Source organism: Pezoporus wallicus, unplaced genomic scaffold (genome assembly GCF_028554395.1).
Source record: "Pezoporus wallicus isolate ANWC-B61680 ecotype Strahan unplaced genomic scaffold, APGP_CSIRO_Pwel_v1 contig_8673, whole genome shotgun sequence".
In the NCBI taxonomy this organism is placed as follows: domain Eukaryota; kingdom Metazoa; phylum Chordata; class Aves; order Psittaciformes; family Psittacidae; genus Pezoporus; species Pezoporus wallicus.
In genome coordinates, this window is record NW_026637196.1 from 1,019,315 (window position 1) to 1,046,802 (window position 27,488).

The 27,488-nt window shown below is 40.5% G+C and overlaps 1 protein-coding gene across 1 annotated transcript; it reads left to right on the forward strand.

Moving 5' to 3' along the window:
- Positions 1-105: 105 nt before the first annotated feature.
- On the forward strand, positions 106-27,488 carry EHD4 (EH domain containing 4). The gene is made up of 6 exons (XM_057403942.1): positions 106-398; positions 8,020-8,196; positions 12,669-12,766; positions 20,766-21,178; positions 23,800-23,964; positions 26,423-27,488. The coding sequence occupies exons 1-6, from the start codon at positions 166-168 to the stop codon at positions 26,957-26,959; spliced, it is 1,623 nt and encodes a 540-aa protein (XP_057259925.1). The 5' UTR covers positions 106-165; the 3' UTR covers positions 26,960-27,488.

Here is a 27,488-nt window from a genome sequence, read left to right on the forward strand (position 1 = left end):
AGGGGCGCTGCCCGCCCCGCCGCTGAGCCGGCCGTGTCGCTGGCACTAGCACCGCCCCTCCCGGGGCCGGGTGTGGGCTGGGCTTGCCCCCCCCGCCGGTGGTTGTGTGCGGCGCGGTGCGGAGCGGAGCGCTGGTTGTCGGCCGAGCGGCGGGACGCTGTCGGGATGTTCAGCTGGCTGGGGAAGCAGGGCGGCGGGCGGGAGCGCGGCGGCACCGACGTGGTGCAGACGGTGACTGGTGGGCTGCGGGACCTCTACCTCCGTAAGCTGCTGCCGCTGGAGGAGCACTACCGCTTCCATGACTTCCACTCGCCCGCCCTGGAGGAGGCCGACTTCGAGAACAAGCCCATGGTGCTGCTGGTGGGGCAGTACAGCACCGGCAAGACCACCTTCATACGGTAGGCGACTCCCCCGGTGCGCGGTTCCTTCCCCGAGGCCCCGCTCGGGGGTGCCTGCCCGTGCCCTGTCAGCCTCGCCCCGCCGCAGTGCTCGCTCCGCTCCTGCCCAGGGCGTTCCTGCTGCGCGATAAATGCCTCCTGCGTGCCAGCAGCGAGCCGTCCCGGGGAACGGAGCACAGCACTGGGGCTGATGGCCGGTCCGAGAGTCCCCCGTGCCGTGTAGAAGATGCGTGCTGCTCTCCGCTCTGTTACATGTCAGCTTCCTGCTTAAGAATAGGGTCTCGATTTCGTGCTCTGCTGAGAAGTGTAACCTCGTTGTCTACTTCCTCATAGCTTCAGTTCTTAATCTCTAAATTATTTTGAAGGAAGCATAGGCACTTCGCGTTAAAACGGCGTGATTACACCGGCTATTGCAGACCATTTAACCGTATCTCCTTCCTCCCCCTCCGTTCCCAAAAGTAGTTTAATGCATAGATTGGATGTGAAGATAACAGAGAAACAAAACGACAGTTCTGGGCAAAACCCGCATGATATCTGGATAACCCCCCCCCCCCCCCCCAGCTTTTGATCAGTCGCATTGAACAAGCACTATTACTAATAAGGCAGCTTAACTATATTGCTGCTGTTTTAGTATTTGTTGTCTTTCCTGTCTCCGTTAACGCTAAGTTTGTTGGTGACTGGTGTTAGGAGGCTGAAGGCATTGCGTGTGAATATTTTGCATAATTTGAGTGTGCTTTTCTTATACCTCTTACAAATCAGTCTGAGGTTATACAGAACTGCAAAAGATGCTGCTCGGTCACTTGGATCAAATTTTGACATACTTACATCCAAAGTTCATTATAGCCCTTCTGTACATTTTACAGATGTTTCTCTTTTGGTTCCAAAGGTTACAGCCAGCCTTGCTTAACACTGTTATCACAGTGCAGATCTACCTCCCTTCTCCACTGAAGAGCTATGCTTGCTTTTACTCACCTGAGAGCTTTTCAGACGTTTGCAGAGCTAATCATGTTTCTTTTCTTGTTATAAAACGAGCTAATTGGAAGCATAAAGTTGAACATGGTTCTTTAGCGATTAGTACTAAGTTCCTGCAAACGCTGCAAGTGGTTTTGTTCAGAGAAGTATTGTAAAATTAGAAATAGGGCTGTAATAAAAAGAAGATAAACTTAGTTTCAGGATCCCAAAAGGCAGAAGGTAGTCACAAGAAGGTGTGTGTTTGCAGGGAGGTGATTTGGGGCTTACCAGCATTTCTCTATTCATGCAGATTGATTTTCTTTGAAATGACAGTTGCCCTTTCAGTCTGCATATCTTTCCAGATACACATTGTTACCAGGCTCATGGACAGGGGATGGTGAGAGCGTGGCTAATACAGAGACAGAATGGTCCCAAATGCGTATGTACCAGAACCTGTTCTGCCTGTCAGCTGAGTTGCTGTGTCATTTACAATTAAGAGGAAACTTTTGCCCCCTCCTTTCCCCCAAGAGTTTGCCTTGGATGAGAGCACACTTTGTTGACTTATGTACGGTCAACTTTTCTGTCCTTTATAGCTGTCCGTATTTTACTAGAGTGCAAGCCAATATGGCACTTAGAAACGCTAATACTCCTTACATTGCCTTAGATGTATTTTTGGTACTTTTGCTTTGTAACTTGTTATCACTGCAACCGTAAAATACTGAGCAATAGGGCTGGCTGATACAAACATACAGTCTGAATGAAGTGTCATTTATTATAGCTATTTTCAGCTCTTTTTAGTATTGGTCACTGCTGGATGAAGATGCCCAGACAAATTTGACAAAGTTTCAAAGATGTTTTCTTACACATTTTATTAAAATATCTCACTCAATGGAGGAGATGAGTTTACTGTGATATGCCCTTCTCTTCACCCACTTGCCCCTTTCTCCTGTCCCCTTTTTAGGTAGATTGCAGAATGTTTTAACCCTTTACTAGGTATTGGAGAAGACAGGCATTGTCTGTACAGCCCCAGCCAGTAACAGCAGCTGTTACTGCTTCTAAAGGACCACAGTCTGACCTCACCATGATGAACATGCATTACATCAGTGTTTGCTATAGAATAGATAATAATTGTCTGAATAAGCATGAGAAAATGCTCCATTCAAGATGGGCAGCAGCTTAGACAATAGTGTCACAGTGGCTGTTACTCAAAATCCATTTCAGAGGAGAAAAAGAAAAACAAAAAAGAGAAGTGCTTGTATGCTAAAGGCAAGGCTTAGAGAACTACATGGGAAAATATTAGTGTCCAGGTCAGTCACAAATAAATATCCCCTCTGATAGGCTGAATTTCCCATGGGAAAATGTCATATACGCTCAAGATGGTTATAATTCCAGGCTTATTATAGATAGTTTTTCTTAGAATGAAGTTCAGCTATAGTGTTTTTCACCCACTAGCATTTTAGCAAGCAAGCATTATGTTAGATCTTAATTAAAACTGATTTTTGTTCTACATTTCTCCTTTTCATAGTCAGCAGGACATGCTAGATCTGTTTGAGTGTTTACTGTTTTCTAAGTGTGAAAATAACAGTTCTGTTTAATGGACATATATTCATTTGGGGTTTACTTTGATTTAGACCTTATAATGAGAACTCAACCTTTTCATACCTCTGACACATCCATATCCACCCAGTTCCTTCCATTAAGTCTTCATGGAAAACACTAATCTAGCAAGGACTGAATGTCCTTGGGGATTAAGAGATGCAAACAAACACTTCCAGGTTTCCAACAGCTCTTACGGTTTTTCACTTGATGCTGTTTATATCTTTGCGCTTGGAACAATGCAGTGAAACAGGCCAGTTTCACTGTCAAAGGTGTAACATGGTGATACTGCTTTAGTCAAGTGTCTGACAAAGCTGACAATTCAAATAAATATATCCAGGCCCAAATGTTAATACAAAAGTTTTTAATGGGTGAGAGCCAAATGCCTATCTTACATGAGCTTCTTGTCCTTGCAGCTTCTGTAATTCTCTCAATTTCTCCTTTCTGCTTTAGAAAAAGAAGCAGGGAAAGGAGGGACAGGAGAGTTGTAGTATATGAAAAAAAGATAGGAGCTGCAAGTTTACAGTTGCTGACCTTTTTCTTCTAGTCTAATCATGTTTATCTTGTTTATAAGTTTTCTGATTTAGAAGTGTAAGAGACTTTTTTTTTAAAAGAACTTGTCAAGATGAGGGAAACCAGAAGTAAATTCCTTCCCTTGCCAGGCCATGCTTTTACTTTGCTCGCAGGTATTACTCAGAGGCTAAAATGGTAAACTTCCTTCTATTTAACTCAGCAGAGCTGGGTTTTGTGAAAGCACCCTTTTGCATGCATAATATCTGGAGTCTGCAAGTAGCATGCAATCACTTGAATTGCAGGAATGGGCAGCATCTATTTCTTCACGGGGGAGAAGGTCTATCTTAATTTTTTTCTGGTGAAACCTGGCACTAGCTCTACATGAAAGTTTTAGTTGAAGTATTTGGAGCAGAGCTCTTAACTAAAGCAGTCATCTGCTGGTTTTGTTGTGGTTTTGTTTGAAAGTATGGAAGACTTGGTGCAGGATGTAGTGTGGAGGTGAGCAGCCTTATGAAAGGAGACTTGAGTTTGTATCCCAGTGCATCACAGGGTATCCATGCTCAATGCTGCTCTGTCCAGTTCATCTCTGTTCATGTCAAGGCATTTATGGTTCAGATGATTATCAGTATCCACAATTGTGAATAATCTTTGCTGTCTCTGGAACTTTGTAAACCATTTTCCCGTAGCCTGGCTATACGTCTTGCAAAGGAACATAGATGAATGTTTATTGGCAAAGCAGAAAGGTTATAGCCCAGGTAAAAACAAAGGGAGAAGAGTCAACAGGATGTCTGTTGTTTGATCTAGACTGTCTTTGGGAGTTTGCTATTTTTAAGCATTCTTCCTGTGAACCTTTTTGAACTCCCTCTCTGCTGTAAATTCCTGAGAAGGGCATGCAGTTGCGGATGCTAAAAATCCAGGTATTTTCCTGTGTTAATGTAGCATACTGTACAACAATATTTGCAGCTTTTCAGTTTACAGAAGGCTGCTTATCCCTTTTGTGTAGCTAAGTGAAACAGATATTTTCATGCAGAGAGGAAGTATGATATAGCTTGTTGTCATGGCTTAATTTTCATGTAAGTGACCAAGAGAAAAGGTTAGATTTTGTTTAGTTGTATGTGAGATAGCGTTGTGGCTTAACCCCAGCCAGCAACTAAGTACTGCACAGCTGGTTGCTTGCTTCCCCTGCCTGGGTGGGATGGGGAGAGAATTGGAAAAGTAAAAGAGGGGAAACTTATGAGTTGGGATAAAGGCAGTTTAATAAGTAAAGCAGAAGCTGCATGCACAAGCAAAGCAAAACAAGGAATTCACCATTTCCCATTGGTTCAGCTACTTCCAGAAAAGCAAGGTTCCATCACACATACTGGTTACTTGGGAAGGCAAACGCCATCACTCTAAACATACCTCCCTTTCCTTCTTCCCCTAGCTTTATCTGCTGAGCATGACACCATATGGGATGGAAAATCCCTTGTAGTCAGCTGCCCCCCCTGTGTCTCAGCTTTCTGTGCACCCCTGGCCTACTCACTGGTGGGGTGAGATGAAGCAGAAAAGGCCTTCACTCTGTGTTGGTGATGCTTAGCAATAACAAAAACATCTCTATTATCAACACTGTTTCCAGCACAAATCCAAAACATAGCCGCATACTAACTAATGTGATGAAAATTAATTCTGTCCCAGCCAAAACTAGCACACTCGTACAGCCAGTGCTCAAGTACTAGTTTATTTTAGTATGATTCTTGGTGTGCAACTATGAATCAGTCTTGATGGAAAATACCTGCCTTGCAAAGTGTTTCCTATGTCTGTTGAATGGCTGTACCAGGCTCAGCACTGTGACATGGTTGGGTGGGACTTGGTATTTGGAAGGAGATCTTGCCTTCCTGGATCATTATCACTACAAAAGCCTGATTTTTTTACAGCTGGCTTTGACATTAACTCGCAAGTATCACTGCAGTTCAGTAGCACCTTATTCTTCTTTAGTCATTTCAATAAGGAGTTAATCTGAATTTTCATTACTGAGTTCCAAGCTGAAAATACAGATGTTGCAAATCATGAGAGATGCTCCATAGTTCCAACTCCTTGTTGGAATTCTGCAAGTGTTGCATGTGCAGCAACTTCATGAGGAGGCCATGAGATTATTTTCTTAGCTATCTAAAAGACCACCACCACTGAATGTCCGTAACCGTACCTGCCAGGTTCATGAACTTACAATGGATAGCAGTTATCCTATTACCCTGGAGGTGTCTTACCGTGTATTCAGATCCCATCATGTAGTTTTCTCTGACCTGGGATATGGCACTTTGGCCATGTGCATTTGGTGGAGTACGATGGTCTTTACTGCTGCTCTGGGAGCTTCTTGCCATATGCGTTGCCACTCTACAGATTGCTGCCTCTGTCAGCAGAAGTCTGGGAATGACAACTGTATCAAGAGAAGAACTTAATTATGAGTCACATAGAGATCCTTTCTCTTTTAAAAGAGGGGCAATGAGGAAAAACATATTTGAGAGACTTTGAGGTAGAACCTTTTATTACGGCACATTAAAAAACTTGCTTTAGAAGAGAAAAATGCAATTGATCTTTCAAAATCAATTCTGTGGATAAGTCCAGTCTGGAAAATTGTAGTGGCTCTTGTGTGTTAGCCTTTGCATCCTGTTCTAGAGGGCTCTAGTCTGCAGTGGTCTTCTGTGAGGAGGCAGGAACATGCTTTTGTGTTTCAGATGTTCAGCTGTTCTCTGTGACACTTGAAAGTCTGGGGTTTCCATGTGTGAAGGGCTCAAATGCTACCAGAGGAGTTTTATCTTCATTTTGTTACATGATCAACTTCATAAGATGAGGGATCTGCTGCATTGTACACTCCTCCTGTGCAGAGAGGTTTGAGTGTTGTATTGGAGTGTTTTTGCTTTTGGAGAGAGGCTAGTTTTATTTTCCTGATCATGTGCGTTAGGTATAGCTTATTCTAGGAGTAAACCAAATTGACTTTGGCATGTTCTGGCAGGAGTGTTCTTCTGTTCCTTCTTTCCCACAGATTTTAGCATTGGCATTTATTTATTATTTTTTCTTGGTTTGTTTGGAAGCAAAAAGCTGCTGGGAATACCATGTAAATAACTCGTCTGTGCTTTGAGCCTCCCATATCATAGACTGAGCTGATTTGAGCCAGTTTGGTAAGGGTGGTGGAAAACGATCTTTGAAATGCGTAGTGTACATTTAGTTCCTTAAATTCAGCTTCTGTGCACTCATCTGTAAAGTCTGTGAATGTTTGGTATTGAATTTAAAGACAAACAGATTGTTCAGCAAGTACAGACACCTTGTAAAGTGTTTTGGTTTGGTTTTGTTTTCTCAGCAAAAGCAGCCTGCAAGTCCTCTCAAATCAATATTGAATTCTGAAATGATAGCAGAACAGGCATAGGGCTGTTGGATTAAGAGTCAGAACAAACCTGTTATTCAAAGACTGTTGTTAATATAGGTGTGCTCAAACCTAACGAGTGCTGTCGGTGGAGGTAGGACCATCACCTGTGCCTATAGAAAAATTCTGCTTTAAATGCAGCTTTGATTATGTAAAGTTAAATTGTTGTTGGTTAGAACTGTGGGTTTATTTTAAGAGCTCCAGGGTAACTTGGAACCCATGGAATTAATAAGTACAAGATGACTTGATTGGAGAATTCTAATGTTCCTGTAATGTCACGTTACAGCACTCTTGAAAACACTTTGGTTTTAGCATGTGTCTTTCTGTGAATACATGCTCCAGTTCCATTAAGTTTTAGCATTTAAACATGCACATGCCTTGTTTGAGACCTTGTTGCCCAGGAAGTCCAGACTTGGTGTATCAGACTTGGTCCTTTGAGTGCGTGTTGTCTACATCGCTGAGAGGACTATTCAAACTGAGATGCAAGATGTTTTCTGTTGGTACAGCGCTGCCTGGTGCCTCTCAGTATGTTACAGTTATGCCTCAAGTTCTACAAGTCTGACTTAGTTAACAATTCCTTTTCGATATGCGAGTCAAAAGGAAAAAAATCCTTTCCTGACTCCCAAACATATTTTACTATTGCCTCATAACTGTGATACTGCTGCTGGTGATTAGGTGAGTTAAAGTTGTTAAGAAGGGTTAGACCTGTCAACACGCTAATGCTGCTTATGTGTTGTTTCAAACTACTCCCTTTTAGTACCAGCAGCACTTGTGTAGGCTTGAAAGCACACACAAAAGCAGCAATGTCTTGTAGTGTAATGTACAGCACTGGGATTATTGGTAGAATCATCCACGTGAATAGTTCAGGTGCTGCAGTTGAGGGAATACTTTTCACCCTTTTTTTTGTAAAGGGATTTACTTTATCATTTTACCTAGTAATTGTGGAAAACCTGGAACTCAGTTGGTTTTTTTTTGTTTTGGTTTTCCTTTGTTTTGTTTTTTCTCTCTCCCTAGTTAGTAGGAATAATGTAATGCAGGAAAAAATGTATTTGTATTATTATTATATTGTATATGATTGGGAATTTTCAAGTGAATTATAGATACTTGCTTTTGCCATAGTTTCCAGTCATTTGTTCTGTTTTTTCATGTGTTCTCCATCTCTAGATACCTGCTCGAACAAGACTTTCCAGGCATGCGGATTGGTCCAGAGCCTACCACAGATTCTTTTATTGCTGTGATGTATGGAGATGCAGAAGGAAATGTTCCTGGAAATGCCCTGGTTGTTGATCCTAAGAAGCCATTCCGTAAACTCAGCCGCTTTGGAAATGCTTTCCTGAACAGGTGAGATCTGTTTGCTTGCCGTCTTCTAATTTGTACATGTCTTCTGGATAAGTACATATTCAGGCTCTCAAATGTTTAATTTTGACTAGCTGGTCTTCAAGCAGTCCCATAGACCAGCATGATAGCATTAGTATCTGGGTGGCTACTGTGTATTTGCAAAACAGGGAAGAGTTGTTTAGGGGCTGTGGATATTGCCATAGGTAACTTAAGAGGCAGACTAAACATTTCCAGTTTAAAGTTATTAATAACTTTGCTCGTATTGTGTGAGCAATCACCTTGTTTTCTTCCTGTATTTGATGGTAATTTGACATGGAGGCCTGGCTTTTTAAGCCAACTAATCTAAATTGGTTCTCTTTTAACAATAAACTTTCCTGTTTGGCTGATAAATGCTGGCATACATGTTAAAAGTTTGTCATGTACGGCCTTATCTCTTGCTGTGCTTACTCACAAAAGAAAGTTCATAGCTGCTTATAGTTGGCTTGGCTATCACTTTGAAGAGTGATAAGAATATGTGCTGTGGGAAGCTACAGCCAACTCCCATTTTAAATAATATCTTTGTGGTCCAAGGCCCCCTTCTGTAAGATTATCAGCTAAGTCCTGTCCTCCAGATCACTGTTCTGTTTCTTCCTTTCCCCACCATTATGCTGTATATGAAAAATTAATATAATTATACTGTACATAGTATTTTGCACAATAGTCAAATATTTGCACAGAACATCTGATAACGCTATGTGTTTGTTTGGATGAATGGTAGACACGTAATTTTTTGGCTAAATCATCTGTCCAGCTCGTTGTGTCAGGTTCTGACTCTTGTGCAACATAGATTATCTATTTGTTCGCTAAAAAGATGTACATTCAAAGTAACTGACTAAATTGTTCCAGTTCTTCTGGTGACTGTGATACTGTTATACCACAGTGCTGTGGGCAACCGTTATCTTCTCCAATAGTCCTACTTGTTCCTTAGCTTTGCAGTGGAGATCTATGTGCTTATGTGCCTTTAGTATCACCCTCAGTATGCCACTCTGATCATATTGCTGATTTTTCAAGACTTGTCAACTCTTTTCTCTTTCCTTCTTCACCTATGTGAAAATGTCTTATGCTTCAGTTCAGTATCTTTGAATAACATCTTCCTGTTCTTACCTGCAATCATAATTTTACTTTTCCTTCTCTCGCTTGCCATGCTGACAATCATTTATAGTCAATATTAACATTTTTCACTACAGTCTTTAGTAGATTTTTCTCTACACACACACACACCATCCCCCACCCCCTCCACCCCCTTTACCCCTACTTTTGTTTTTAAAACTATTTCCCAATCCTAGTGTTTTGCCTTCTGGAAGACCTTAAGGATATGGACACTTAGGCTGTGAAGTTAAATGCCCTTCTTATCTAAATGTAACATGAAAGGAAACAGCGGCTGAGGTAATGGAGAAACTAAAACCAAACAGGAACACAGTAGCACAATCAAAGCTGGTACTTACTAATGAGCTGCGTTAATTCATTTATGTTACCTCTTTTTTCCATGACCCCTTCTTACTTCCCCCTGTGTCTCACTGCTTGTGATAGACTGTAAGGCTCCTGAATGGAGAAATTTGTCTCTTTATTTCTCCTGTGTGCTTTTAAGTAAAGCTGTGGGGGAAGGGGATGGAGACAGGACATAGTGTGCCCTTACATGCAGGTTAAAGTAAGGGAGGAAAGAATACTGCAGCATACCAGATGATCAGGAAGTAAACTGACGCTGCTGAGAAGAAATGTGTGGTCCTCTGCTATTCTAACAGATACCTGAATGGACGCAAAAAGGAGTATAAGTTCTTACTGGATTCTTCAAGGCATCCAAAGTTAATGCAAAGGACCCAAAAAATAAAAAATCATCAGGTGATTACAAACCTGTTAATTTCATTTTTGCAAACAATGTAACTCATTTTGGCAAGGATAATCTAATAATGCTGGTTTTCTTTAGCAATAGTTTTATGATACGACAGTGTCAAAGATCTGATGTGTCATAAGCAGTTGCAGTCATCTCATTCACACAACTATATTTGTAATGCTTTTTTTTATTAATATCTCTTTTCATTAGGTAGAGAGTATTCAGTTTGCTTTTTATGATGCAGCACTTACCATACAGGTCATGTATGAAGTAATGGTTCAGAGCCAAGTCTTGATGTTGAAAAGACATATTCAAATGCAGCTAGCATCACAATTTTGTCTGGAATATTAATAATTATTAATTAAAATAATTTGATGTAAGATTTTTAACCCATCTATTTTCTTTGGATTATGGTTATGTTCTAAAAATTAATTCAGAGTTTATCTTTCCATTTCATAACCTTTTCCTATATACTTTATTTCTCCCTTTGCCACTAATGACTGCTGCAAAGACTGCAGTGTCCTTACATTTCTGAGGCCTGTTGTCCCCTGTTTTGTTGCACAGCCTTTTCCAGCTGCTCCATTCTGGGTAATGCCTAAATCAAAATACTACTGTATTGTTCACCTGAAATAATGGTGCCCATCTTCCTGTAAGATAGGTCTAGAAACACCTCTGTGATACTAATCAAGTGCTGGGCTTCTAGGGTAAAATTAAGTGATTAAATATTTGTATATTTATAAATGAAAATTCAATCTTGACACTTCCAAATTTATGAAAGCTACTTCATGTTGTACATAGTAGTGATGTATTTTTCTGTAATGGTTGACACAGTCAAATGTATTTTCTTTGTGGCTCCATAAAATGTGTTTGCTTTAACATAGTGTCTCCTTTAGGTTTAGGAAAGTTAAAAAAAGAAGTTCTTTTATTCAATAATACCTCACTGCTCTTTCAAAAGCATAGCTTAAGCTTGTAGAAAATTAGCCTTAATGGAAGAGTTTGCTTAAGATATATAGTACTTTCTATACCTGGTGGTTCACTAAAATTAAACAAAATAAAAACCTAAAAATTACTTTTTAATTTTGTTCACTAAAAAAAATAAACAAACCAAACCCAAAACAGAAATAAAAACCATAAAGGCTAGTGCTGTTTACACACGCTAAGGTTTTCTCAGGCCAAGATGGCTGTTTCTTTATTCCCTCTTGAATTTCAGGGAGAGGTGTAGCTGATGCTGCTGTTTCTGTTGTACCCAAGAAGGGATGCTGTGTGCTTTTGTTACAGACTCATGACTACAAGGTCACCCAAAAAAGAAGGTGAAGCGAGGTGTAAGGATTTTTTTTCTTCCTGATTTCCTTTGAATCATCTGGATTGTGACCTGTCCAGCAATAGCTTCCAAACTGATGTCTCTTACATTTTGTACCTCATATTTGCCTGAATTCTGCCTAACTCAGGTTATCTTTGGTCTTAAAGTTCTCGCTTGACTTTGGCACAGTTAAGGTTTGCTGTCTGTGATAACCCTTGAGGCAGTGTGCTTTCTAAAGCGACGGGTTAACCAGGGCTTCTTACAGCCTGCACCTGCAACTTGATCCTGTGCTGGGCTGCCTATGGGCAGCTCCACAGGAGGCGGGTGGGTTGCGTTGTGTGCTTGTTAGTACAGTCTTCAGCTGCTGCCCGGTAAGAAGATTAAACTCTTATGCAAATCTCTTAAAGGCAGTTTATGATGAAGGGAGGTGAAGTCCTTCAATCAACCGCCCCAGAAGCATCAGAGTAGCTTGTATTTAATGCACACGGTGTTCTGCCTGACTCTTGGAGGCCTCATGAATTATTTATTTTTCATAATAGCACCATTGAATTTGTCTCCACAGAGGCAGGAGGTTATTGTTTAGAGCATGCTGTATGTAATCTGAACTCTTGGTTCTGGCAGTGTGAAAGCTTTGGCTAGGTTAGTGGGAGAAACTGTGTTGTTTTCAGTCCTCCACAAGTTCCACCTTAGGAAGGGTGATGGAAGATGGACCATTCAAATACTGCCAGAGGAGGTGACAGGGTGACTTGCCAGTGACTGAAATATAAATATATTTGTAGAATCACAGAATGGTTTGGGTTGGAAAGGACCTTAAAGATCATCTGGTTTCAATCCCCCTGCCCATATTGTTAGTATGACTTTCTGCCTCCTTCCTTTTTCTTTGGAATCTCTTTGAATTTGGGCAGAAGTTGGAGTACATGAAGAATTCTTTTTTGCCAGTAGTAATTTTGGTCATACAAACATTTTGGTCATGTTTGTTTTGTGGAGTCTTCTTTTAATGTTGCATATATGGCCAATGTTATCAGCTCTTGCAAAATTTGGAATTCTGTCAGCAGCAGCCATAGTTTTTGCAAGGTTTTCCTGTGTTTCCTCTTATGAAAAGCTCTCTATTTACATTTTTTCTTACACATGCACGGTTGCCAAACATAGGAGTTCATTGGGACTTCAGAAATGATTTCTTTTTTTTAATGTCACTTGAGTCTTTCTAAAAGCAGTTTCATAAAGGGGAGCTCTCAAGGGACAATCTATACATGGGCTCCAACTGTTCTTAATATATTTTTCTTTTTCCCTCCTCATTTCCTGCAGGTTCATGTGTTCTCAGTTACCCAACCAGGTACTGAAGAGCATCAGTATCATTGACAGCCCTGGTATTCTCTCTGGAGAGAAGCAGCGCATCAGCAGAGGTGAGTTGCAGGGACTGGAAATAACATCCTCATCTGCCGAGGACCTGTTTTAGTGGTATTGAGGTGTGCTGTGCCCCAGACTTTCTTATACAAAGCCTATTAAACCAAATTTAAGGCTGGATGTAGGATTTGGATTTTTTTCTCTTTAAAACGGAAGGGGTTGGGATTTCTGTCATCCTGCTTCTGTGGCTGCAAATGGCTATGTCCGCATGTTCTGTTGACTGATTAATGCTTTGAAACTCTGAGAAAAAGCCTTATTTCCATCATTTAAATTGCTTTCCATAAAGTAGTAATAGACTCCTGTACTACTGAAGTTCATGAATGTAGAATTCATGAATTATGAAAGTTTCATAATACCTATAGCTCTTCAAGCTGGTTATGTTTAATAACTGGGGGGTTGGGCTATAAATAAGGTGCTTTTATTGCAGGCACAGTTGCTAGCTTGCTTCTTAAGGTTGCTCAGTCATACTGTAATAAAATTTTCATTTGAAAGTGTTAAGGTAGCAGCAAGAAGAGGGAATGAGTATGTTTTTAATAAGAATTCTGCAAAGAACTGAACCCCATTTTTAACATGCTGTGTGAACTATCAGCCTCTTCTGAGAAACTACTAAAACAAAAAGGCATAATGTAAATAACTTTCTTCCTTGTTTCCCTCAGCTGCATTTAAGTGCATGTCAGATTTCTGTGGAGTCGTAAATGGCAGTGATCCAGTGTGTGGCTTATGCTGCCCTCTGTTTTCAGACCTTGGCTTAAGAAATGGAAACTTGTGTGTTTGATGTCTGTGAGAAGGGAAAATAATCAGTTCTTTGACATATCACACCTGGGATTTTTTTTTTTAGGAAATCCTGGAATAAGTACAATATATCTCAACTATGCAACCATAGTCTTGTCTTTCTATTGCACTCAGAGAATAAGAGACTAAATTCTTAGGACTGCAATCTAAACTATGCTTGCTTAGTAAATTGGTCTACTAGATGTTTCTGGATTCTTTGTTCAGTGATAGAATGTAAGAGGTTTGTCCTTTTTATCATTCATAAAGCATTCATCTTGGGGAGAGAGCTGTTTTCCTATGTGATATATCAGTAAATTAGCAAAAACGAACAGCATGAGTGGCCTACATCTGAGCAAGCAAAGGCTTAAATACAATGAAATCAGATAAATAAAACAAATACTGCATGCTGTCACTTTTATTTCTAGGTGGAAATAACCAAGTGTATAACTAATGATCCTGAAAAATCTTCTCATGAGATGTCCACAAAATGTCCAAGTCTCTGTTTACACAGAAAGTCTGGTAGAATCAAAGATGGTTTCAAGTTTCCTACTTGAGCTTGTCTGTTGTGGATTCTAGCTCCCTTTTTTCCTCCAACAAGAAAAATTAGGCACATCTTTCTCCCTCTCTGTTAAATCAAGGGAAAATGATGCTTGGCAGCATTCAGGTATCTGTTGCCACTTTCATAGCAGCATGGAAGTGGACAAGAAATAAGCAGAAAACTAGAGCATCATATTAATATGCCACTGAAAAAGTGACCAGTTGTGTGACAAAATTGAGCACTATTAGGGATTGCTTTGGAAGTCCCAGACTGCATGTGTGGAACAGAGTTGTGTTTCACTCCGGATTGTTTCACTGGTAATTGCTTAAAGGACCGTGGCTCTTCACTGCCATCTAGAATTGCTTTTTAAGCGTTACAAAACATATGACTGTTGTTCCTTTATTGTTCAGAAACTCTGTTTCTTGATTGTGTGTGCCTTATCAATTGTTTCTGTGGCCTAGCTGGCCTGCCCTTTGGTTATGTTAGACTTTCACCTAAGTTGACAGTCATCAGCAATAACCTCAAACTCTTACCTGTTTCACAGGCATTAACTTGACTAGATTTCACGATTATTTAAGTATGCTAAGGGTTGTCTTAAATATGTAACTTGGCACAGTTCTTTTATTACAAATGTGGTTTAGCTTTAACCAGTGTGGTTGTACCATACATAAGGTTTTGGCGGGTTAGCTTTAGAGCACGGTTCTCTGTGCCCCACTTTTGCAGGGCAACTGCTAGCAAGGTTTAAAGCATCATATACTTAGACATCAGCATACCTAGAGTACCTACAAGTTTCTGTGTGGACCTATTGCATGCACATATTGCATGCTTTTATGATTAGGCAATACTGTGCTCACCCATGTTTGAACTACTGCATAGTCAGGTGCATTTCCTGTATATGACTTTTGGGTTACTTACGCAGTTTCCACACAGTTGGTTTTGTGGAGTACAAACTCAACTCGTTCTGTGATGCTGCATGTAGCAAGGCCTGTTTGACCTGCTTCCTGAAGGAGTCAGGCTGACTTCAATGTATTTATGGTACAAGTCTAATTTAGCATGTTTTGAAGTTTGAGTTGCTTAGATTACTCTTTAAATCACTGTGTTCAAATGTCAGCAGGATTCTACAAGATGTTTTCTGCTGCCCCTAAATGTGTCTCTGTCAGAGAAGGTTCTGTTTGTACACCTTAGGGCCAGCAAAGCTTTTTTCCTACACACATGGTACAGAATGTGTGTTCTTGCCCCTTAAATTCTCTGGCTGCTGCTCACTGGAAAAGGCTGCAGCTGAGCTGCTTCATTATGGGAGCTGCCATTTCCTTTCACTGTGAAGGTGATTACAGACTTACACATAAGGATGCTTTTCTGTGCTCACCAAGAAAGCTCTAAGTTGGAAGAGAGATTCTTCAGAATATTTTTCAGAATTGTAACAGTTTCACAGTTTTATGCTTCAGAATCTTAGAGTTCAATTTTTTAACCTTTTAATTTCTATTTCTCTCTTGTGGTTTTGTTTGGGTTTTGGCTGATTTTGGGTTTTTTGTTTGTTTTTGTTTTTTTTCCTTATTAATCTTTCTGCTGTTTTCCAAATAATATATACAGGAATACAAAATGAGATTTTTTTTTTTTTTGTAATTCAGTCATGGAATATGGCATTTAATAACACCCTAGAGTAAGTGTTTCTATTCTGCATGTTACTGGTGTCTGTTCGTATCTGAGTTTTTTAATTACCTTTCTAGAAGTTTAGTTTATTTCTAACATTACTGAACAGCAACTTTTCTTACTGGTGATGTTTTAATATGGAATAACATCACAGAACCTCAGTGTAAGACCTTCACTCTTTGCTGTTGGTGTCTTTTTCATCATCTTGTAATTGCTTAGCTAATTACATATGAATGGATGTAACATTTGCATAATCATAGAATTTGTCAGGTATCACTAGGAGTAATGTGAAGTCTCCTGAAACCAAGAAAGGAATCAAATGTTAACTTTCCATTTTAAAAAGCAGGAAAACAGCAAAGGGATGATGTAAAAATGCAGGATAGGCACGGTTTCCCAGCATGTTTTATTTATAACTCTGGAAAGCATCCAGGCCATGGATAAAGGAACCGATCACTTTCTGAAGGGTCAAAAATATACACAGGGTGCAACATTCAACACTGTGTCTCTTGGCACACCTTTCCAGCTTCTGTTGTTGGCAGGAGGATGTGCCAGAAGCTTCCTGCCTGTCAGTTCAGGGGCTGCGTAAGTGGCTGGAGGAGAATGTGCAGACCTGTGCCAGCATTGTCCGAAGTCAGGCAAAGCTTATCCCAGTGAACGTCACCCCTGATGCTACAGAAGCATCATGGGTGACGTTCACAAAGCCATGTCAGGCAGAAATGTTCATATTATCTGCAAGATTTGGAAGGAACAATGAGTGTAAAGAGAGGAGGAAGGAGAATTAATGTCTAGCAGGGTGTGGGGAGGACCTGATTTTAGAAAGGGAGGTGGGGTTTGGTTCATGATTGAGTGGCACGAAGACAAGGTGTTCAAGAAGGATGGGGAAAGAGCTCAGAGGAACATGAAAGAATTCGGTTAGCTCGCATTTTTAGAACTGGAATTACTTAAACACAAGTAATCTTCTCAGTTCAAGCTGGCTTGTGGAAATGTAGTCATGGATGAAGGTGATGGGTATATTTGCAGCACTGTGTCAGGCTTTCCCTTGCAGTGAGAGACTTCTCTTGCACTGTGCATTCTCCTTAGGATTAGTCCACCAACAGGAGTGCAGTTAACAGTGTTACCCAAGAGCACTGGATTGAGACAGGCTTTCATTAACATATCTGGAATTTTCCACCCTGGACAGCAAAAAGTGCATCTTCCTATGTAGGACTGAGCTTATTTGAAAGACTGGGAAATTTAGGTGCTCACCTGTGGTAAAGCTTTAGAAGAACAGCAAATTGGGCATGGGGGAAAGACTGCATTTGTCCACATCTAAATTGTAATCTTGGTTGTGTGATATTTAGGCAGAAGTGGCAGATGGGATCACTCCATCGCTCTGCCCACCCGTGGTTCATCTGGTAACTGGTCACTGTTCTGAGGTTGGAGGCTCCTCATGGCTGCGTTCATCTGAGAGCCGCCTCTCTTCTGCTGTGCCAGTACTGCTGGCCCCAGGGGTGGAAGAACTGGACACTGCTCAGACTGTCTGTGCTCAGACAGGATGGGTGGAGCCCATCAAGCTTCCCTAATTGCTTACTGCATTGCAACAGCTTTGGGAGATGGTATTAGGGCAAGGCAGGAATCGTTTACCTTGGGCCCCCAAGGGAAGCCTACCGTTTGTTTAAATCTTTATTGCTAACTGGCACAGAAAATTGTCCCACACTCATCCTGTGTGGTTGTACAGCTCTTGTCTCTGAGTAAGGCTGTCATGCATGGGGCTGGTACTTTGCCCTGTGCTGGTGACCCGTGAGAGCTCATGATCATTCCTGTTATCCGTGTTTCCAGGGCTGGTAACCATGTGCAGTTTCTCTCAAACTTTGTCATCTCTTCTGCATTGTTTCATTTTATTCTTCTCTGTGGTTTCTGCTCAGCCTGTTACTGATGCCCAACAGTTATGCCTCTGTCAGAGGCACCAGCTCAACTCCCCCTGTGCAGCCTGGGACGAGCTCAATAGCTCTGCAGTGCTGCTGGTGGATCACTGCTTTCCTCTGTCCCTTAGCTGGGTACAACGGTGACTTGTGACTTTCTAATGTGCTTTTGCCAGTTAATATTGTACCTGGTGAGACGCAGATCCTCAGGCTGGATATAATTGCTGTGACATCAGTCACTGGGAGCAAACCTTTGAAGAAACAGCCGTGTTAGAACATCAAGAGGCTGAAAAACATCAACATCAGTTTATTTTGGTCAAGTTTTCCAAACTGATCAGTGTTGACCTAGTACTGCTCAACTTTGAAAGCCCTAATCCACACACTGGTACTGTATGTGACAGGATCCTAAATGCATTGTGTCTCAGTGCTGAAATATTTAATGATATCCCTGGCAGTGTTCAAGGCCAGGTTGGATGAAGCCTTGGGTAGAATGGTTTAGTGTGGGGTTTCCCTGCCCATGGCAGGGTGGTTGGAACTAGATGATCTTAAGGTCCTTTCCAACCCTAACTATTCTGTGATTCTATGATATATCACTTCTCTGTAGTTCAGGTATACTTTAATGTGTAACCACTGAATTTGTATATAAACCAGGTTCACTTCTAATGACATTTTCATTAAAATGAATAGATTTTTTTCAGGGTTTTTTGTGTTTAATGAGCTCTGTTTCTTATCCATTGTCAACAAGTGAACTTTTCTTTCTCAAAACAAATGCTTCATTAATATTTAATTCATATTTAAAATAAATTTATTGCTAGTTAACATGCACTTGTTGACTGTAAAATTATTTTTTTACAGTTCAAAATCCATCAAACGTGTGGTGGGAATTAATATTTATTTAACCAGCCTTATAAATCACGTTCTCACCTATCAATTTGTGGAAGACTTCACAGGATTAAACTTACTTCATTTTGCAACTTTATGTATTTTATTTCAAGCATATTTTCTTCTATGTGAGTGAAATCAGAACAGGTTATTGCACAGCTCAGATTTATGCACTGCTGCAAATATACTGTGACATGCAAGTGACATACAAGATGTGTCACTTCTCCATTTCCCGCTGAATTTTCATGAAGATAAATTATTCACGCTGGTTTTGATTAGATTGTTAGTGTTAAGTGAGTTCTCTTCCAGCTGCGTTTTGTGCAGCTTTCCTCCATGCCCCTACCTTTCATCTTGCCTTCACCCCTTCAGGAACTGGTCACAGGAAAGAACATACCAAAGCATCAGAGCTGCATTATCTGGAAAGGGGCCATGTTTTGCATTCCTTACAAAGTAATCCTTTTAATGGAAAAGATGATTTGGCTTTTCTTTTTTGTATAGACAGTTAATGAGTCTGACCTGCATCCTTTTGGATCATAATAATACCTTTTTAACATAGCCTTCTCCTTTTGGTTTGACATATTTGTGCTGGATTTTTAGTGAGGCTTTATGCTATCTTTTTTTCTTTTTTTTTTGGGGGGGGGGGGGGGGGAGGAGAGTCAGGGAAGACAGGTAACTGGGGACATTTTCTTTTAACCAAAATGTTTGGGTTTCATTTCATATTCTACTTCTGTTTTTTAAACATAAGATTTAAGTCTGAGTTCTTTCCTGTGTTGCTAAACATATACAAGTATGCTCCATGACAAAGCTGGAGTTCACCATGTTTTCCTACTGCTTTCCTGTATGTCTGCTTTTCTTGCTGTTGGCCCTAGCCACGTTCTACTGGAAAGCAAAAGAAGTGCTGAGATGCTTCTGGGTTCCCTGTTAAAGGCTAACAGCTTGAAGGTATAATGACTGAATTGTTTAAGAAAAGTTAAGCAACTTTACAGTGTGCCTGGATGTATACTTTACATATACTGTTTAAAAGATGCTAGGGAGAATGAGGAGTGAGGAAGTCTTCTGTATCTGGGCCAGGTGTATATGTGTTGAATAATTGGCTCATGTATGAGTAGTCTAAGAAGGTTTTCTTGGCTGGGGGATTGGAGGTTTAAAAGCTTATCTTGCACAGCTGGGAAATGACCCAAGACACCCTGGAGGGCTCACTGGTGATAACTGAGCTTCCTTTACTATTAGCATTTGAACATATTCTGCCGGGAACACCACCATTTATTCTGTTTGGGTTACTTTACACCAGTCCTTGCATTTTGACTACTCCCTCTTTTAGCTCTGGTTTGTTTCTAAGAGGAGGAGGAGGGGTGGGATGTTGGCTCCGAGTTCATACTGTGCTGTTCCTTACTCAAACAAGCTGAGTCACATCCACGCCAAGCCCCATGCCATGTCACTAGTGGTGACTCTCTGCAGATTAGATGTGTCACTTCTGAATAAGCAGCTCCTGAATACTGTGTGTGGTGTGGATTAGGCACCAGCTGCACTTATAAAAGCATTCAGACAGGTGCTAAGAATAGGCTTTCCTTCAGAACATCAAAAAGTTTCGGGTGATCAGAATGGTCATTGCTCAGGCTCTGTAATCTGTCACGTCCCCAGAGCCATCAGCAGCACAGGCACATTACTTGTAAATTTTATCTCTGAGTCTGCTGTGGCAGAAATAACAGCGAGTGTTGCAATGCAAAATGAGGTGAGTTTGGAAATGGTTTGAAAATCCAAGTACTTTCAGTTGCTGACTTACTCTGTAGTGCTGCACCTGCACTGTTTCCCTTGTCAGTATGATAGGCAATGCTACCAAAGTGGTCAGTATTAACACTGACAAAGAGAGCTTCTGATAAGAGCCCCACAGACCTGCATGGCTTGTGTGCTGTGCTGGAGCCAGAACTCCCGGGAAGAAGCAAACATGGGTGTGAGATGGTAACTCACAGCAGCACAGAAGATAGTGACATAAGAGATGGCTGGCAATGTTGAGGGAATGGCAATGATAAAAATAAAAGGCTGTAGCAGTGAGACTGGTCTAAGGAAATGTAGCATACAACTGGCCTGACCTCATTGTCCACAGATGCTCTCCTCCAGGTGGACCATCTCCTTCCCCCCCCCCCCCCCCCCCCCCCCCGTGATGCTGTGAGTCCCTTGCTCTCTATCCCCAGCCCTACATTCTCCGATACCTCCTTTTCTGAGTGTCAGGACTGTAATAGTATATTCTTCTTTCAGGCTATGACTTCTGCCAAGTCCTCCAGTGGTTTGCCGAGAGGGTTGATCGCATCATTCTCCTTTTTGATGCCCATAAGCTGGATATATCCGATGAGTTTTCGGAGGCTATTAAGTCATTCCGGGGCCAGGATGACAAGATTCGAGTGGTGCTTAATAAGGCTGACCAAGTGGACACGCAGCAACTGATGAGGGTCTACGGTGCACTCATGTGGTCCCTGGGAAAGGTGATCAACACTCCAGAGGTGCTGCGAGTCTACATTGGCTCCTTCTGGTCTAATCCTCTCCGAAACACAGAGAATCGAAGACTCTTTGAAGCCGAGGCACAGGATCTTTTCAAGGATATCCAGGGGCTCCCGCAGAAGGCTGCTGTGCGCAAACTCAATGATCTCATTAAGAGGGCAAGACTCGCAAAGGTAAGAAAAGATAATAAGCCCTAAATTAATTGAATGAGCAGTGTGGACTTCTGAGCAAAAATGGAGAGGATTTGCATTTACATTGATGTAAGAATAGTCATCTGAGGGTGTATACCACCTCTTATGTTGGCTTAATTAACTCTCTGAATGTCATGATATTAAAGGTTGTTTTGCTTTGGGTTTGGGTTTTTTTTTTGTGGCCTGAGCTTTAGCGCACACTCCTAAAGGCAGTTGCTTCTTTGAAAATTCCATTTAAATTGTGTTCCTGATGATATTTTGTTACACGTTGCTATGATCTCAGTCAGTTTTGTGGATGCGGTTGGCAGCTTTTTGCCTTCAATTTTTACAGTCATTTTTGAAGTGGAAAAGTGTCAGATGGATCCTCTTTAGGTGTTTCTTTGTAATGTAAAATAAAAATGGATAAAGGTGAATACAAAATACACTGTTCATAGGACGCCCTAATTAGACAGCTATGGAAGGGGAATACACTGTTTATCTGCAGGAAAGCAGCAATGAAGTCTTCCTGGTGTTGTCTTTCTGTCTTCCAGCTGAACTTGAAATACAGGCACTCAAAAATCATTTCTTGCAGCATTGTATCAGGTTTTTTTTTTCACCTATTTCTGTGCCACTCTGTTCTTAATCTCTTCTAAAACATATTCAGTAACCAGAAAACCAAAAGCAAACTCTTAACTTGCTGTCAAATTCGGGCATTTTTTTTTAAGTCCTGTGACTCACTATCCCACTTTGAAGAGGGGAACTGTTCTTATCTACAAGAAACACATGTGCCTTCTGGCAGACATTAGACCACTTAGCATACACATGAGAAGCTCTTGGTTCTTGTGAACTATATACGTATATATACTTTACTGTTTTTTCTAGAAGTATTTTTTAAACATAAGATCCATAAAATTACTTAGTTATTTATAAACTCTCTTAGACAGATATTTGCTGAATCAGTTCTTTCTGAATGAATATTCATATCTACCCTATCAGAAAATTTCATGGGTTTATGCAGAAACCTTGCTTCTTCATGCTGTTTATTTTTTCTCCTCTGTAGAAATATAAATGTATGTGTGATTAAAATGCATACACTCTTTTTAGATACAGGGAAGTGATGTTGTGTTAAAGTTGTGTGAATAAAAACTGGTTACATCATTTTTCTTTAAAAACAGAGATTTCTTTTTTGCCTCCATTTTCAAGTAAGTCTCCTAAATAAGTAAGGAAAGGAATGGGAGAGCATTACCTCTGTACAGATTGTGTAAAATTTGTGCAGAATATTTTAAGGCACGTTCTGCCTTATTTTCATAGGGATTAAGTATTACACTTCCACCACATCTACGTAATCCCTTCAGCTCTTTTTCTGTGGTAGTCTGTCTTCCCCTGGGCTTCAAAATTTCAGCCTTTTTACTGTTTAGCAGTTCAACAGACTTGTTTTCTAATTTTCTAATTTTTTCTGTGTGAAAATTCAAGTAACTTCTGTTTTGGAAACAGCTGCATCCTTTTTTTAATGAAGAAGGACCCAAGTTTTGTAAAGATTTGTCCTGTTGTGAAGATCATTTCACTTCAGTGGTCCTGTCCAGGTCAGAGCTTAGGAAAGCAGTTCGATGACATTAAGTCGTGATAGTTGTGCATTGCTGGTAAAAGCAGGCTGCCCTGGCACTTCCCTTTCATGCATAGAATATCAGTGTCTATACAACAAACTGAATAAATGAACTCACCTCGGTTAAGAAGTGCAACCACTCTGTCTGTATTGGACCAGATCACTTGCTGTGTGGCCAAGCAGATCTTTTTGGTGGTGAAAGGTAGTGGGAGGGCGGTAAAGGGGGAGAGATGAATGGTTTAGGGCAAGGGTAGAAAAAGTGTGCAAGGGCAGGATGGATGTTTTGATAGCAGTGCTGGATTAACTTGATCACAGCAGATAGGAAACTCTTAAGAGCTCTGCAAGTGTCAATGTGTTTTAGAGCTTGTCATCTTAAATTAGTGTCTTTCTATGCTGGAAAGGCTCTGCTTTTCTCACTAATGCTTCACAAGGCAGCCATGGCATGCTGTTCTTATAGTATACTGACTGCTTTATCATCCTCTGGTGGATGCATATATATAGACTATAGGTACTTCTCTGAAATAAATAGATAGGAATGCAGTGTCACTTCAGTTAGATAGCCCTTCACTTAGCATGCTTGGATTACTTGAAGCATTATTCCATTTCTTCCCACAATAACTGGTGAGGCAGATGGAGTTACAAGTCATCAGCACCAAGACAGATGGACCAGTATGGCTAGTGTTCTGTATGATCCACACATGTCACATAAGAATGTGGTTTTGGGGCTTTGTTATTTCTTTCACACTTGGTACTGGTGGAATGCTGTACCTTGCTTCTCCTTACACTGTAAGTGTGCATTTATTTCTTTCAAATATGTTTGCTTTCTCTCTGCCCTCAAAGGAACTCTGAAAGCAGCAAAAGCCAGTTGGTAACTGTTCATGTAAATGTGAAGTTCCAGACACAGTCGTTAATATTATCTTATCCTTGAGCTGGCTTATGGAAACTTTCTTTTTATAACCAGGGTGAAGAACATTAAGTGTAGATGAACAGCAGTCTTGATTTCAGTTTTGCTTCTTCTTAGGTTCATGCTTATATCATCAGCTATCTGAAAAAAGAAATGCCTTCTGTATTTGGAAAAGAGAACAAGAAGAAGGAACTGATCAGCAGATTACCAGAGATCTACATCCAGCTGCAAAGGGAATACCATATCTCAGCAGGAGACTTCCCTGAAGTCAAGAAAATGCAGGTAAGATTATAGATTACAGTTTCACTGAAACAGTACTAAATTTCTGCCAGGACTGCCAAATTAGAAAAGGTAGGACAGGGTATCTCAGCATTATAGTCTAGGATCTTCACAACAGAGCAGCTGAAGTGACAATCGATCATGTGTCTGTTATGGGGTTAGCATGACTTGAAAGCAGTATACAAACAGAAAAACCTGGTCACTTGCGTAGTGTGCATTCACTGATACAGGACTTTAGCAATTGCCATAAGAGTAAAGTCCTCTGTCCTCTTAGTAAATACTTGATCTCTCATGGCAAGTAGTACTAAAGGTTTTGTGCAAATGCAATGGCAGTGGACAGTTATGTGTTAAGCTGGTTCTTTTTTTTCTTTCATTGCTTCTGTAATGCTATCATGTACTTGTGTAGGTGAGAATATCCTTAGTCACATATTACTCATTTTTACCCTACTCTGTTCTTGTTCATACTGATGCTAATTGCTAGTAACAAAGGCAATGCGTTACTCGAAAATTACAACTTGAAACCTATCTCTTCTGAAAATGGTGCCTTTCAGTTTTATCCTGTCCTTTTGAGCTTGTATTCTGTGAAGTGGGAGGAATATTCTCAATTTATACTGTCACTTTTGCCTCTTGTTTCTCTTTTGAACTGTATGCAATCTTACTACCAACTTCCTGTCACTTTCTCACCTTTTTATTTCTGTCCTCTGATTTGAGGCGAGTTGTTTATAGAGAGCACTCTAGGGAAGTACAGCTAATGTTGTGTTAACAATGGTTTTCAATTTGTTTCACAAACCTCAGTTTGCAACTTTTGGATAGCAGATCATAAACTTCTTAAATGTCCTTTGAATTAGAAGATAATTCAGCTGGAAGCCGAATGACTGTGATGGAGGATGTTTTCCAGATTGACACTTGCATATCATTCTGACAACTTACATGATACGCTCACACTGCTAATCATAGAGAGTGATGACTGGCTGATAACCCAATCTATAGTGATGCATGAGTGGGGTTTTTTAGGAACTAAAGTAATTTGTGAATTGGGTATTAACATGAGACAGTAAATTATGGGTGAAACACAATATCTATTTCATCTGTGTTTTCACAGGCATGAATGTTCAAGGGTTTAATGAGTTCAGCTTTTAAAGGAGGTTCTATGAAAAAAGTTGACTCTTTCTTCCCTTACCCCTTTTGTTGGTGATGCAAAATGAGAAAATGAGAGGTGGTCACTTGTCAGTTTCAATACTGAAACAAAATTTGAATGGAACTTGATCAAACTGATAGTGCATGTCACTAAGTCTCAGCAGCAGATGGCAGCAAATATATACATGAGAGATCAGTCACTTCTGTAATGAAGAGCAGAATTACCAAAAACAAAATTGTGCCAAGACAGATAGCAGGTTTGACCTTTGCTTTCTAAGATGTATTGCATATCGTAATTTTGTACTGATCAGTTGCCATAAATCACATGATTTTGTATAAATGTCACCTGAACAGAGTGATGGTTGTTGATAGAAGTTCTGTGTGCGTGAGCAAAGCCACTTGCCTGTGCTTCAGGTTTCTTCGGTTCGTACCATTACAGTTCTGATATGTATGGGAGCAGCTCCTTGAGGTAATAGATGGGATCCGTTAAAGCAGGTTAACACCATTTTGAGAGGGGTTTGGGTAGGTGTGCGCATTTGGGGTTTTTGTTTCCACTGTAACTGTCTCTTCCTGATTAGCATTTTGCACATAGAAATCATATAATAATTGCCTAAAGCATTTTTAATTTTCCAGTGCTCTGGTGTAAAACATGCTTGGGCTCGTGTTGGCATAGCACATATCACCTGGTTAAACATCTCACTGAGGTTACTAGAGTTATGTACAAGATGAAAACTTGGCAGGGACCATAAGACTTCATGAGTTCTGGCAACACTTCTACGAAAACACTGCTGCTGTTATCCCAACTCAGTTTTTCCTTTATTGGTAAAGGACACTTCTTCATGGCCTAACCACAAGCAAGAAGATTAATCTATAAAATCAGATCAGGCCTCTAAACTCTTGCATTTATTTTGAACTTTGGGTTTAAACTACGACAAACTTCAAACATTGCGTAAGTGCTAGCAGGACTGAGGACCTCTTTGCATGTTTCCTTTGATATTTGGAAGAAAATCACCAAATGGAAAGTTGTTCAATAACATTCATCAACTGCCATGATTTTATGCGTTACCACTTTGAAAATTGTTTTGTAAATGTTGTTTAATAGACAAGCTCATACACTGTTGCAAAATTGTCTTAATGTGTTTGAATATATGGTGTGTATGGTACATATGTGTCAGCCTTGCTTTGAGAACTTCAAGAGCAGTTTCAGTTATGGAAGCTGCTTCAGAAGATAACAGATTATTTTAATCTGAAGCCCATTCTTTAGCGTTTTCAATGTATTGGAAATGTTTCTAACTAGTGTCATTGAAACCTTTGTCATTTACAGGAGTTGCTGGAGAATTATGACTTCACTAAATTTCATTCTTTGAAACCAAAGCTAATTGAAGCTGTGGATAACATGCTAGCCAACAAAATTGCCTCCCTGATGAACCTGATCAGACAAGAAGAGAGCAATATGCCCACAGAGATTGTACATGGTGGAGCATTTGATGGCACCATGGCAGGACCTTTTGGCCATGGATATGGAGAAGGTGCTAAGGAAGGAGCTGATGAAGAGGAATGGGTTGTTGCCAAAGATAAACCTGCTTATGATGAGATTTTCTACACTCTGTCACCTATCAATGGCAAAATATCGGGGATTAGTGCAAAGAAGGAGATGGTGACTTCAAAACTGCCCAACAGTGTCTTGGGGAAGATCTGGAAACTTGCAGACTGTGATGGTGATGGCATGTTGGATGATGAAGAGTTTGCATTAGCAAAACATCTCATCAAGATTAAACTGGATGGATATGAACTGCCTGGCACACTACCTTCCCACTTGGTGCCACCATCTCACAGGAAACCTTTCCAGACAGCAGAGTGACAAATAAAGGGAGAAGAATGAGGGGGTTGGAAATCGTTCAACAAATATGTTGAAACCACCAAAATTTGAAATTAGACTTAGATCATTAAACCTCACAGCACATTTCACACAAGTTACTGAAATTAGAAGCACGGTAGCAGGAAAAACATTCATGTAGCTGTTCCTGCTGACCTTCACTCAGACATGCTTATCACAAGTGCCTTGTATAGATCTGTCCTAAGGTGAAAATGTTTTCTGTAGTCCTGCTTCCATGTCTTGCTGGCTCTAGAAACATAAAGCAGAAAAGACCATGTATAAAAATCACTGATCGCCACCCAATCTAAATACTTACCAACCACAAGTTTCTCCAAATAATTTTTAATAGTGCAAGGAAGCTCTAAATATTAAATTCACCTGCCTATGCAAGGAACATTTTCTGTGCTAAAAGAGACTTCAGGCATGGAGTGAATGTCAGCATCTCTATAGTTTAAGAAAAGGCTGATATAAAAGGAAATGTTATTTTTGTTCTTTTTCTTATTTAATAAGGGGT

What these genes read in the sequence shown, in the direction of transcription:
- EHD4 (XM_057403942.1), top strand. Translation starts at nt 166, where the DNA reads ATGTTCAGCTGGCTGGGGAAGCAGGGCGGCGGGCGGGAGCGCGGCGGC. An exon ending in GAAGCAGCGCATCAGCAGAG is followed by an intron (nt 12,767 to 20,765) that starts GTGAGTTGCAGG and finishes TTCTTCTTTCAG; the next exon opens with GCTATGACTTCTGCCAAGTC. An exon ending in AGAGGGCAAGACTCGCAAAG is followed by an intron (nt 21,179 to 23,799) that starts GTAAGAAAAGAT and finishes GCTTCTTCTTAG; the next exon opens with GTTCATGCTTATATCATCAG.